This window comes from Arachis duranensis, chromosome 5, assembly GCF_000817695.3.
Source record: "Arachis duranensis cultivar V14167 chromosome 5, aradu.V14167.gnm2.J7QH, whole genome shotgun sequence".
NCBI lineage: Eukaryota > Viridiplantae > Streptophyta > Magnoliopsida > Fabales > Fabaceae > Arachis > Arachis duranensis.
The window spans coordinates 99,014,106-99,028,774 of record NC_029776.3 but is presented as its reverse complement, the minus strand read 5'-3'; the positions used below and the strand labels follow the sequence as shown (position 1 = coordinate 99,028,774).

General features: G+C 33.8%; 2 protein-coding genes across 2 annotated transcripts in view; one reads left to right on the top strand and one right to left on the bottom strand.

Annotated features, from left to right (window-relative positions):
* The window catches only part of LOC107490967 (cytochrome P450 82A3), a 3,044-nt gene extending 721 nt beyond the window's left edge, over positions 1-2,323 (bottom strand). Inside the window, exons 1-2 of the mRNA XM_021143990.2 lie at positions 1,273-2,323; positions 6-105 (exon numbers count right to left, since the gene is read on the bottom strand). Coding sequence (XP_020999649.1) covers positions 6-105; positions 1,273-2,256 — 1,084 coding nt within the window. The 5' untranslated portion in view covers positions 2,257-2,323. The remainder of the gene's footprint in view (positions 1-5; positions 106-1,272) is intronic.
* Positions 2,324-11,918: 9,595 nt separating this feature from the next.
* Positions 11,919-13,887, top strand: LOC107491403 (40S ribosomal protein S10-1). The gene is made up of 4 exons (XM_016112251.3): positions 11,919-12,065; positions 12,163-12,211; positions 12,289-12,701; positions 13,416-13,887. Exons 1-4 carry the CDS (start codon positions 12,063-12,065, stop codon positions 13,494-13,496), a joined length of 546 nt encoding a protein of 181 aa, XP_015967737.1. The 5' UTR covers positions 11,919-12,062; the 3' UTR covers positions 13,497-13,887.
* Positions 13,888-14,669: the final 782 nt, after the last annotated feature.

The following is a 14,669-nucleotide window of genomic DNA, read 5'->3' as shown; positions in this document are numbered from 1 at the left end:
AAGTTCTTGTTTTGCCTTTTCCAACACGTGAGGATTTTTCAATAGCAAACACATGGCCCATGTAAGAGAAACTGTGGTGGTGTCATTTCCCCCAACTATCATTGTCTGCGACATTAAAATAGTACGAGTTTCATGACAACAGTGCTCTATACACATTTAAGGAGGATCAATCTTGCAAGAAAATAGTAGATCAGTAGATCACATACATTAATGAGATCAGTTTTCTTTTGAAGAAATAATAAGGAAAAGTATAACAACAACAACAACAAACGGAAGTATGCATATATGTTTTGAATGAAAATCAAATTAAAGCTTTAAAACATGCAAAGAAGAAATAGAAAGGTCAACTAATTGTTGCCAGAAAAAAAAATATTTTTTACTGAAAATATTAATTACAAGAAGTACCACAATGTTATATCATTTAAAATTGATGTTCGTATATCAAAATCAACTATTAAAATTAGTTATCACTAATATATTTGTGTATAAATATACGTGTGGTTTAATTTATATTTAATATATGTATTTATATTTTAACATATATTATATATTAATAGTNACTATATAATTTTAGTAACATTTAAAATATACTATTAAGATTAAGGTCATTTTTATTTATATTTTGATAATATTTTTATTTTATTTTTATATTAAAAAGCATCATAAAATAATATAAAAAATATTATTTTAATTTTAACATCTAAAGCCACTGTAATATTATAGTATATAACTATATATCACTTTATATATATACATGTAACTCTTTTTTACTCTTTACTTTTCATGTGTTCGGTCAACTCATTATACTTACTACTATATTATTTAGGTAGCCACAGAATTTTATTAATTTGTGTTTTAAATTCTAACATATGATAAGAAAGGAATGAGCACACAATACAATAGCAACAGGGAACAAGTTGGCTTATTATAGGTGGAAAAAAAATGAAAAAATTAAGAAAATTAAAGAAAAAAAAAGGAAAAAGAAGGAAAGATTAGATAAGTATTACTATTAAGTGTATAATTCTTTACTCCCAGTGCGAAATATGATTTAACTATTGAAAAAAAACTTTTCAACCAATAATAATTTTTAATAGTTTAATAAATAAATTTTATTAATTTATGTATATAAATTTTAAAAATTATAAATTTAAATTATATTAATTTAAGTATATAAATTTTAATAAATATAAATATAAATTATTATTAACTAAGTGCTGGCTAGAAGAATAGAAGAAGATCAAGTAACAAATTATATTCTACATAGATACATACCAATATCGTGGCTTTATATATGGTGTCAGCATCAAACTCATGAATGTGAGTATGAGAAAACACCGAAAGCATGACATCAATGAAATCACGTGGCTCTTCACTTGAACCCTTTTCATCTAAGAAATCCATGTTTTTGCGATGCTCATCCAACCATCCACTCAAAATCTCATCGAGTTGTTTAGCAGTTTCTTTCATGGCCTTTTCATGGCCCCCCAAATCAAGCCACCTTAATGAAGGAATAGCATCTCCCACAGTAAACATCCCCATAAGACGCATCATCTCCCTAATAGTCTTCAAACACTTATTCGCTTTATCCTCACTCTCTGAATCTACAGCTCCAAAGAATGTCTTCCCCGCAACCATTCTAAGAACCATGTTGAATGTCAACTCTGCAAACCATTGCTTTACGTCCACCAACACGTATCCAGATTCATTCTTCTGAGTGGACCAAAGACTTAAGAGATCTTTTGTTGAAGCTCGAACTTCCGAGAGTCGAACATGGCTTAGCAGCTCTATGCGGCGATTCGAGAGAAGCTCTAAGTTTGAAAACTTGCGGAGTTCACGCCAATATGGACCGTACGGCGTGAAACCAATCATGGCTCCATTGTAGCCGAGGTTTTCGAATGAGACAAGATTGGGACGAGAAGCAACAATTGCATCATTCTTTGTGAAGCATTCTTTCGCCATTGCTGAGTTGCTTAGTACTACAATCTTTTTGGAACCAAGCTTCACGGTGAAAAGGGGTCCATATTTGTCAGCCATGGCGCCCAAAGTAATGTGGAGTGGCTGTGAACGTGAGCCATGGAAGAGTGGAAGGTGACCCAGTATAGGCCATGCACCAGCCACCATTGGAGGTTCTCTATGTTTATTGCCAGCTTTGAATGGATGATACATTAATAAATAGAATAAGATGGTAATAACAAGAGAAAGGATTGTTATTCCGGTAATTGAGGTGGTGTTTGGATAAGTTAGAATTGGATCCATTGATTTTTCTGCTCAAGAATCTGTTTGTGGAATTGCAAAATGAAGAGATAGAGATGAGTTTGATTTGGATAAATGATGAGTTAATTAGCTTAATGCTTTAATTTTCCTGATTTGTTTAAGTAGAGAAGGCGAGCATATCAAGCATACTGCATACACCAAATCAATTATAGCAAAAGAGCAAAACGACATCGTGGGACCTCCAGATATTTTAAACATGTGTATTGTATTTTTTTGTGACTAACATGTGTATTGTATTTGTAATTATGTATAGTTTTTTTCATTTGCCCGTTCTTATAATTTAATAAAGAAAAATATTAGGGTAACAAGTTATAACTCAAATCATATCATCTTTTAATTTTATTTAGAGGTCTTAGATTTGAGTTTCACTCCTAACCTTAGAAAAAAATGTTAGAACATTATCAGAATTTATAATTTCTTTTTCAAAAGGAAAAGTTTAGGGCCAGCAACTTTTGTATTTTCTGGCCAATACTTAATCATCAAAATAAAAGTGAGTGATCTTCTACCATTAGATGTAATCTCACACCATTAAAAATACTATTGATGGCCAATTAATGATTATAAAACACCAAAATTACTAGTCCTAGCATTCCTCATTTCAAAATTTTTAATCATTAATTTAATTTTGTTAGTTTAATAATCTAATAATATACTTTAGTTCATATTTTTAAATATTGATGATTAATTAATGACAAAAAATAATAAATTCTAATAATTCTATAGCAATTTTCTTTACTACATTTTCAGCTAGGTACTATTATTTAAAAATTAACATTTGTAATTAAATTTTTAGTAGTTCTTATTTAAAAAAAAAAATAATTTTAGAATATTTCATAATTTATCATACATAAAACATAAAATTAGGACTACATACAAATCGAATTAGATCAGATATAGCCAAAATCTTAATCCAATTCGTATTAATCTCATCAGATTGAATCTAATATCAGATTTGATCCGATTTAATCCTCACATTTGCGGGATCGAATTTCGGATATAATAAAAAAATAAAAATATTTTTAATTTTAAAAGAATCAACAAAATTAACAAAAATAGAAATTGAAACTCTAAATCCCTAATTTGGCATCAATTAAATCCCTAATTTAGCATCAATATTTACACTAAAATATATCAATTACCGCTATCATAACAATAACAAAAGTATACATTTCAAAAATTATGAACACATTTTTAATAGTAAAAACATAAACAATGAATCAGAAGTAAAATGAGCAAAATTTGATAAAAAAAAAACAAGCAAAAACAGATTTATATTTCAAAATCAAAGATCAACAAAATAAGAAAAAATATTTTTAGAACCCTAATTGAGCAAAAGTAGATTTGCATTGGAGAAGCACAAGCAAAAGGAAGAATCTACGGCGAGCAATGAAGAGCAATGACGAGCAGAGATGATTAACAGAGACGATAAACAGAGATGACGACCGTGCTGATGGAGGAGACGAGGACCGCGTTAATGAAGGAGACGACCATCGTGTCGAAGGAGGAGACGAGGACCGCGTTAATGAAGGAGACGACCATCGTGTCGAAGGAGGAGACGACGACGTGACGATGGAGACAGAGACGGAAAAGTAGACATGGTCTCAATGGTCTGAGCTGATGAAACGCGACGATGAACGACACGACGGCAACATAGGTGAACGATGGTGATGAATGAGGTGAACAGCGAGTATGGGACAGTGAATGGGACTGGTCGACTGGGTCTGGATGAGAGAGGAGATGAAGAGTACCGCCGTTACTGAGTGAGTGAGTTAGGAAATTAGGGACTTAGGCTTTTCATTTATTAATTATAGTATTTATATTAGAGTGCGGATCGGATTCGCATATATCATGACAATAATATCCGCTATCTGATTCTATCAAAGTGCGGATCAGATAATATCTGTAAACTATAGATCAGATGTAGATAAATATATTGCGAACAGTGGATATTATACGATCCATGTACAGCCCTACATAAAATTAAATATTTTAAAAAATATATTTTTAACAAAAAATAATTATAAAGATGTAATTGTAACATTTTTATTAAATACATAAATTTAATTATAATTTTTTAAATTAGGATTTAATTAAAAATATGATGATATTATAAATATTTAATTAATTTATTATGATACATAAAAATGGATCCTTAAAATAAAATAAAATAATTCTGAAATTCAAACTCTCATTTATGCTCCAAATTTTATTTTCCTGATTTGTTTAAGTAGAGAAGGCAATCATATCTGACCAAATCTATCACTCAAATCCATTAGCAAAAGCACAAAACGACATCGTGGGACCTTCACAGAATTATTGTGATCGGTATTTTAAACATGGGTATGGTATATTATGAGAAATTTTTTGTTGAAAAATAGAATTGGACAAAGAGTGAATATTTTTATTAAATTTATATTAAAAAAATAAGTACATTGCAAATAATAATTTTTTTGGGTGAACTTTCACTCTCTATCAAAATTTCAATCTTCACCATATTATTTGTTGAGGCAAGTAAAGAAGCCCAAAGTCGTGGGCTGATCAAGAAAGTTCAAGAAAGTGTTAAAAGTTGATAACTAGTGTATTGTGTACATAGTTCTTATAAAAAGACTTTTACCATCATATATAAGTCTTTCAAGTGAAACGTAACGGTAAGATATCAAAAACTCACTTTGAGTAATTCACTAAAAGGCATTTTTCTTTTCAATTAGTAGTACATTGCTCTGCATCACTTGCTCTGTATTTTTCTTTCTTTCTTTCTTTACTCTTTTATGGTATCGGAGCTCTTAGGGTTCTAAGAGATCCATGGCTACTAGCAACCCCTCCTTACCCACCAACAATAATGTTCCTCCAATCATCTATCAGCAACGATCGTTCAATCCAATTTCAGACAAACTATGTGAAACAAATTTCAAGACCTGGCAGCAACAAGCACTCAATGCAATTGAAGGTCAGGGTTTTAAAGATCATCTCATCAAAGCACGAATCCCACCCCAATTCTCATCTAAGTCTGATCAAGAAGCAGGAACTGAATCCTCCCTCTACAAACAATGGAAGCAAGATGATTGTCACTTAGTTTTTTGGATGCTTGCCTCAATTGACAATGTGTTCAAGAACAAAATGGTAGGTTCCACGCTCAGCTATAAAATGTGGCAGAAAATTGAAGATTATTTCGCACAATCCACCAAATATCAGATTAAACAACTGAAGGCTCAACTGAAATTGATAAAGAAACAAGGTCAGACAGCTCGTGACTACATTTTTAAAATCAAGAATGTGACTGATTCACTTGCAGCTTTAGGTAATCCTCTCTCTAAGGAAGAACATGTGGAAGTTCTATTAGAAGGGCTTAATGAAGAGTACCAAAATTTTCTTCTTACTGTCAATGCCAAACCAGAAATTTATAGTCTTGTGGAAGTAAAAAATCTCATCATGTCTCATGATAACATGATAGAGAAATTCAAGAAAAATGGGAGTGGCATTCTTTAAGCTAATCTCACCCAAAATTCTTTTCCTGTGTTTCACAACTCTGCTCGGGACAATGGATTCCGACGAGGAAGAGGGGGACGTTTTCCTAGGGGAGGACGTGCATTTTCTCAGCAAAATCGACCTCAATGCCAAGTTTGTGGCCGTTTTCGTCACATTGTGTGGCATTGCTTCAATCGCTTTAATCAAGATATTCCGCCCCCATCCCGCAATCAAGCACAGCAATCCAGCAACCTCGCTTATAATCAGAATTACTCAACCTCTTCTACTTCTCCTCAAGGACCTTCCACTGCATCCACTACACCTCCCCCTCCAGCACCATCCTTTCACCATCCCACTGCTTTTCTTGCTGCCCCCAATACTGTTGCAGATCCTGCTTGGTACCCAGATACTGGGGCTTCTCATCATGTGACGCCAAATCAATCAAACTTGTTGACATGTTCAGAATATACGGGCCCAGAACAGGTTCAAGTGGGTAATGGTGAAGGTATCTCCATCTCTCATATTGGAAATTCTTTTCTATACTCTTTAGATTCCAAAAGATATTTTAATCTCCAGCACTTGATACACACACCACAAATCACCAAGAACTTGATTAGTGTTTCCAAATTTGCTAATGATAACTGTGTCTATTTTGAATTCTTTGCTAATTTTTGTCGTGTGAAATGCCAATTTACACAGAAAGTGCTCTTACAAGGTATACGTAAAGGGGGCATATATCAATTTACAAATGTTGCTGTCTCTCAACTCTCTCATTCACTCAATTCCCCTATTGCTTTTACTGTGTCTTGTTCAGTGTTAGATTTGTGGCATAAACGCCTAGGGCATTTATCTCTTAAATCTGTTAAACTAGTTCTCTCTTAATGTAATATTCCACATTCGATGAAGCATGTAAATGAAAATACTCATGTATGTGAAAATTGTGCACAAGCAAAAATGCACAAGTTACCTTTTTCTGACTCTAATACAATATATACTACTCCTCTTGAATTGGTGTTTTCTGATGTCTGGGGCCCCTCTCCTCATATTTCTCATCTTGGATTTCGATACTATGTTACCTTTATTGATGCATTCTCAAGATATACTTTTACCTTTTTATTAGTTACAAAATCACAAGTTTTTCTGGCTTTTCAACAGTATAAACTGTATATTGAGAATTTGACAGGACACAAAATCAAAGCACTACAAACAGACAATGGAGGCGAATATACCTCCAATGCCTTCTCTGAATTCTTGGCAAGAGCAGGCATTACTCATCGCTATTCATGTCCCTATGTTCATGAACAGAATGGGACTGCAGAACGAAAACATCGACATCTCATAGAGATGAGTCTAGCTATGCTTTCCACTGCCTCTATGCCATTGCTTTATTGGAATGAAGCAGTTCTTACTTCGGCTTACTTAATCAATCGTATTCCAACTCAGGTTCTTTCCAATTTATCTCCATATGAAAAATTGTTTAATAAGAAACCAGACTATAGTCTTTTTAGAATTTTTGGAAGCAGCTGCTACCCTTTTATTCGGCCTTACAATAAAAATAAACTTGAAAACAGATCAATAAAGTGTGTTTTTATTGGCTATGCTACTAACTCTAAAGGATATAAATGTTTGTCCAAAAGTGGCAAGATTTATATTACTCGACATGTGAAATTTGATGAATCTGAGTTTTCATATACAAAATTGTTCCTAACAATGCCTGCAGCCTCTTCCTCTCCACCCCCTGCACCAAAGTCTGGTGATGGCCCTACCCTGTTTCCAAAGGCTACTTCCACTGCCAGGTGTACTCCAATTTCCAACCCAGCCCCTTGTCTTCAGGTTGATGATCCTCCCTTTCAGTCACTTCCGACACATATAGAGACTGCCGAAAAGCCGGCATATACATCAATTCCATCTTCTGCCTTGCAACCTATAACAGGTATCGAAATTCAGCTTCCGCTTGTGGAACCTGAGTCTCAACAAACTCAAAATTCAACTTCCATTTCTTCTTCTCACAATTCAAATACTCACCAAATGTTGACAAGGTCTAAAACTCACTCCTCAAGGCCAAGAGCATTAGCAGCCACCATTTTTAATAACAATTTTCTTGAACAACCTCCAAAATCAGCTGCTGCTGCTCAAAAAATTCCTCATTGGCATCATGCTATGAATGAAGAATTTAGAGCCTTGGTGAAGAATAACACTTGGACCTTGGTACCAACACCTTCTAATGCTAAGGTTATTGGGAGTAAATGGGTATTTGCTGTTAAAAGACATGCAGATGGGACTGTTCAAAAATACAAAGCCAAATTGGTAGTCCAGGGTTTTCATCAATCAGAAGGCTTTGATTTTTGACCAGGTGTTTAGTCCTGTGGTGAGGCCTGCAACTGTGAGACTTATATTGAGCATTGCAGTGTCCAAAAATTGGGTAATTCGTCAATTTGATTTTAATAATGCATTTTTAAACGGTGATTTGCATCAAACCATTTATATGCATCAACCAGCTGATTTTGAGACACAAGCTGCTCAGTATGTTTGTAAATTAAATAAGTCCCTATATGGATTAAAGCAAGCACCAAGGGAGTGGTTTGACAAATTGAGTAGTACTTTAAACTCCTTTGGCTTTTATAGCACTAACTCTGATTTTTCTCTGTTTATTAGATTTAGGTCAGATTCTGTTATGTATATTTTGTGTTATGTGGATGATATCATTATCACTGGGAATTGTTCAAATGATATTAGTAACATGGTTATTCAATTGGATAAAGTGTTTTCCTTAAAAGATTTAGGTGAGCTAAGTTATTTTTTGGGAATTGAAGTTCAAAAGACAGATCAAGGGCAGCTTCATTTATCCCAAACAAAATATATTAGTGACTTGCTCTCTAAACTAGGAATGGGTGAAGCAAGCAAAATGCCTACACCTATGATTTCATCATTACAGTTGCTGTCCAGTGGGTCTGAATGTTTTGATGATGCTAAGCTGTATCGTAGTGTGGTAGGTACATTACAATACTTGTGCATAACCCGACCAGATATATCCTTTGCAGTGAGCAAAGTGAGCCAGTTTATGCATTCTCCTTTGCTTTCTCATTGGAAGGCGGTAAAGAGAATCCTAAGGTATCTGCAGGGTACTAAGGAGCATGGATTATTGATACATCCCAGCAGTGATTACAGGCTTTATGGATTTGCAGACGCAGACTGGGCAGCGAACTTGGAGGACAGGCGTTCTATCTCTGGTTATTGTGTATTCCTTGGACCTAACTTGATTACTTGGTGCTGCAGGAAACAAACTACCATAAGTAGGAGCTCCACTGAGGCAGAATTTCAAAGTTTAGCTGCCTGTGAAGGAGAGTTGGTGTGGCTCACAAATCTGCTGACTGAATTGAAGATACCCATGAAGACAATTCCTACAATTTTTTGTGACAATCTCAGTACAGTTCTTCTTACTGCCAACCCTGTTCAGCACAATCGAACTAAACACTTTCAACTTGATGTTCAAATTATTAGAGAAAAGCTTAAGGCAAATTCTCTACATGTAATACACATCCCGGGACATGAACAAGTAGCTGATATCCTAACCAAGCCTCTTTCAGCGACTGCCTTTCAGAGATTGAAGGACAAACTTCGAGTGACTCAAAGACCACACTCGAGTTTGAGGGGAGCTGTTGAGGTAAGTAAAGAAGCCCAAGGTCATGGGCTAATCAAGAAAGTCCAAGAAAGTGTTAAAAGCTGATAACTAGTTGTGTATTGTGTACATAGTTCTTATGAAAAGACTTTTACCATCATATATAAGTCTTTCAAGTGAAATGTAACGGTAAGATATCAAAAACTCACTTTGAGTAATTCACTAAAAGGCATTTTTCTTTTCAATTAGTAGTACATTGCTCTGCATCACTTGCTCTGTATTTTTCTTTCTTTCTTTCTTTACTCTTTTATTATTATCCTATATTATGCCCCAAAAACATATACAATAGACGATAGAGATATCATAGATCGAATTTAATCAAAATCTCAATTTGAGCATTAAAAGAAGAATAAGATATAAACGTTTTTTATCTTTAGATTTGATATCCAATTGAATGGGATCAGATTGTAGAATATAAAGAAAAAATATGATAAAAATCACATAAATAAACTAAATGGGTTCTAATTTTGTATAAATTTCTTAAATACAAATAGGTTAGATGAACGTCTCATTTGCATATTTATATAAATCGAATTCAATTTATACTCTTTTAATGTAAATCGAATTCAATTGATTCGAATTAATAGATGTATTAATAAATTAAATTCATTAGTTTCGATTTATTATGAAAAACGTTTTAGTGAAATAGCATATAGTAAATTGAATCAATGAGCTTTGATTTAAGACCCATGGTAAATCGAATTAAATAGTTTCAATTCAAAGAAAACGAGAATTAAGATTAATTGAATGTAATAGATTCGATTTAATAGTTGTGTCCCTATATATATACAATTCGAATTCAGTTGTTTCGAATTACATTTTACAAATTTCTCCACCTCCAAACCTTACCGAAGAGAAAAAAGTTAGACAGCAACACCAGAGGATTCAAAAATGAGGATATGGAAGACGACCCAAATCGTATCTACCATTTGGACGAAGTTAGTCATATTGCTGGTAACATCAATGAAGAGGTTAGAGAATGAAATTTATTTTCTTTAAGATATATTAGAATTGTTAGTAATATTAAGTCGCTTAGATTTTGATTATAAGCGCTATTAGAATTATTAGTAATAAAGCAGATATCACATGAAAATCAAGTTTCCTGTGATCACTAAAGATTGACGTGGTCAGACATGTATGAGGTTCATTATACCGTCTAATCTCCCAAATATTCTTCCGCTGGCAAAGAGTGATCCAAATCAACCATATGAAACTGTTTCCAAACTCTTTGCACTTTCCATAGTACTTGGCATGATTTGATTCTAGCATTTTGTACTCAACTCCAGGACGGATGCTATAAATCATCACATAAGACAACTTCCTCTTTATTCTGAAACTGATTACTAACTTTGAATTTAGCTAGACTTGTTGTGTTCTGTGAATCTCTGGCCCTGAATCCAGATTTTACATCTAGGAATCCCTGCTGTCTCATTGCCTTTAAGTCTAAAGTTGAAAAGTGCAGGGGTACTGCTGAGTCTCCGAGTTCGATGCTCCACCAGCCCCAACAAGAATACTCCTCTCTATGTCATCATCGCTATCATCTTCAATCATGACGACACTACAAGAAAAACGTGAGTATCGTCAAATTTACCGTCAGAAAAACGAAAAAAATATAAACAGTATAAACTTCACCGATAAATATTTATCATCGGAATTTTTTCGTCCGACGGTAATTACTGTCAGATTCTACAACAAATTACATGTTCGAAAAATTATTTGGTTACTGACGAATTTTTTTGATGATAATATTAATACCAAAATATATTATTTTTCGCACTATTACTGTCAAATTATTCTATCAATAAATTTCATAGAATATTTATTTTTTATCTACACCTAAAAATTTGCCTAAAAATAAACATAACTATATTTGATGGTCTCATGTTATATTCAGGCAAAGAGATTCTTCTATATCGAAAATTCTTCTATATAAAAAATTTTAAGAATCATCAATTTTTAGTAATTTTGGTCAGCACAAAAATCAAATTATGTTTAACAAATACATTAATACGAGTATATATTGTATTAATTTATGTGTATAAATTCTAATAAATATAAATATAAATTATATATTTTATTTGTGTAAAATTGTTATATATATAAATACAAATTATTACTGGTCAAATACTAATTTAAAATGATAATATTTGGTGGCTATATAGTATTATTATATTCTATAATCGGTTCAAAATATTCTAAATTTTTTTCTAACTAATAAATCAAATACCAAATAAAAAATTATAGTAGAAATGTAAAATAACCATTGTTATATTTTTGGTAGCCCATAAAAAGATTTGGCTAAGCCCCGTACAAACCAGAACCCGGATAGAAGCCCACCAACTAGTCTCACCTGCCCCGAAACCCGCCCAAACTACCCCGCAACGCACTAGGAGAACAACCCTCGGAAGTCGGAACAAAGGTTTAATTGAGAATGAGAACAGTAAGACGAAACCATGGGCCGGGTGAGGTGAAGGCACAAATGGGCCGAGAAGGAAGCCAAATTTGGATGAGAGGTCCATCATAAAACATGGGAGAGAGTGGCATTAGGGTTTAGTGTGACAACTGACTGGGGAAGGAGCAAAGCGATAATTTACCAGTGCGAGCTCGCTGCCGCTTCTGCCCCCTTGGCTTCTACACTGCAACCATGGTAAGCTACCTCAACAGCTTGCTTCTTCTCTGTCTACCAATCCATGTTCCTTTTGAATTATCTGATTGAATTATTCTATTGTTTTTGAATTCTTCAGATCATTCCGGAGAAGAACCGCAAGGAGATCTGCAAATACCTATTCCAAGGTAGGTTCGTTCATCTTGTCTGATAGATTATTGTGTTCTGAATGAATGAGCGAATGAATGGACGAATGCATTTGCAGAGGGAGTATGCTACGCGAAGAAGGACTTCAATCTTGCGAAGCACCCTGAGATTGATGTGCCGAATCTGCAGGTGATTAAACTGATGCAGAGCTTCAAGTCGAAGGAGTACGTCAGGGAGACGTTTGCCTGGATGCACTATTACTGGTTCCTCACCAACGATGGCATCGAGCATCTCAGGACATACCTCAACCTTCCTTCTGAGATCGTCCCCGCCACTCTCAAGAAGCAAGCCAAGCCACCTGGCAGGCCTTTTGGCGGCCCACCGGGTGACCGCCCCAGGGGTCCACCTCGCTTTGATGGAGAGCGTAGATTCGGTGACCGTGATGGATACCGCGGAGGCCCACGAGGACCTGGCGGTGATTTTGGAGGAGACAAGGGTGGTGCTCCTGCTGACTACAGACCTTCTTTTGGGGTATTTCACATTGAACCAAACTATTGTTTCTTTTCAACTTTTAATGTTTTTGTTATTTAGTTAGTAATACTATCTGACTTTAACAGTGGTTTTTCTATGTATGCTCTGTTTCTAATTGCCGAATGGCCATTGCTCAAACTATTTTGAATTAGTTTGTTTGTTACTGTATTCTTGTTAGTCTAATGTTTTGTGTGCCAGCAAATTGTTGTATACTTCCGTGCTTGCTTAAAGTTTCAAGTGTTGCCCATTATTCATTTGTTGACATAACTCTGGCGAATGTGCACCAAGTTTATATTCTTTTTGGTGTATTGAATGGTAGATTATTGTATATTGTTCTCTATTTTATATTGCATGCTATTTACTTGAAGAGAACCATGTTGTCCAGTATATTCTAAAGTCCATCTTGTGAAGTTGCTGAAAATTTTAAAGCCCCCCACTTCTCTATGTAATTCGAGACAAGACAATTTTCTCTTGCAGTCAATTTTTGCCTTCTTTTTAATTGGCTTATGGTATGATCTAATGTAATTTGTTTGTTGGCGTGGTATGCCAGTACACTTTTATTTAGAGCACTATTGTTTGATATTCACACCAATTATGTTTGATGCTGGTTGTTGGGTGTGGTAGTATTTCTTAGATCTCATCCTTGTGGAAATTGTCGTTTACATTTTTGAGTCTTTTTGCTGAATAATTTTGTCTGATTTTTCCATCATTCAGGGTGCTGGTGGAAGGCCTGGCTTTGGTCGGGGTGCTGGTGGTTTTGGAGGCAGCGCTCCAACAAGCTCAAACGCTCCTTAAATTCTTCAATATTTGCCCTCTTTTGCTGTTACATAGCTGTCTGTTGAGTCGATTGTAGTTCCCCTGGCCAAAAATTGGATGTTTGATCTGTTATTTTGCATTCATTTGGTTATTTATGCACTTAAGATTTTGAATTGTGTTTTTGATAATTAGAATGAGTAACTTAATTTCATGCACCATTATGGGACTATTTTTTGGATTTAGTAAGAACACTGTACCAGGAGTAGTCTTAATCTGTTGAGAGCTACATCCTGGCATCACTGCACGTATAAATGATTCAGCGTCGCTCTTAAACTTGGCCAGCTCATTTATCCCCCCATAAAAGTCCTGGAGAAATTTTAATTAAGATAAAAAGGATGATTATTATATATAATTAGTTTCTTTTCTTTAATTATTTGAGTTAATATATAATATATTATTTAAACTTTGGTGAGTATTGTTTGAGCTCCAATAAATTTGTTATCCCAGCAGAACTCATTAACGCTTTGATCCCGATTTATTTTTTTTGTACCGTGTTTGTCTGTCTTATATACCTTGCCTGGTAAATGACCAAACTTGTATTTGTTGAAAAAGTTAAGTAATCCTGAAGTTATTTCTAATTGCCGTGTTTTATTGTTGCTGAATTTAGACGAGTAAATTTAGTATTAAAATGAGTGTTTTTACCCATAATAACATTATGAAAATATAAATATTTTTAAATTATGTCGGTAGATTTATAGAATCAAATGGCAAAAGTTTTCGTTGACTAAGAAAATTAGAGTCTTTATAAATAAAAAATCAAATAATAAGAGTTTTAGTTATTATTTTATATGAAAGAGTTTAATTTTTTGTTAATAATTAATTTTAACATTCATTATTTAAAAATTTAAATTTAATGTGTATATTTTTATATTTAATTAAGTGTTAAGTCTTTTGTATAAATAAAAATAATTAATTTTTATATTTGTTATTTAAAGTAATTTCTCTCTCACTCTCCTTCTCTCTCTATATATATAAAAAATTATATATTAGTACAAAAAATTGGGTAAAAAACCTTAATAAGCCAAGTCAAGAATCATGTAACGTAAATACGCCAAAGCGAAAATCGTTTCAGCAATAAGCCAAATCATATTTTTATATAATTCGAACCATGCTGGTTCGAATTCCATTTCTACATAATTCGAACCAGCTTGA

Coding starts and splice junctions, on each gene's coding strand:
- LOC107491403 (XM_016112251.3), top strand. Junction 12,212..12,288: donor CTGCAAATACCTATTCCAAG/GTAGGTTCGTTC, acceptor ATGCATTTGCAG/AGGGAGTATGCTACGCGAAG. Junction 12,702..13,415: donor ACTACAGACCTTCTTTTGGG/GTATTTCACATT, acceptor TCCATCATTCAG/GGTGCTGGTGGAAGGCCTGG.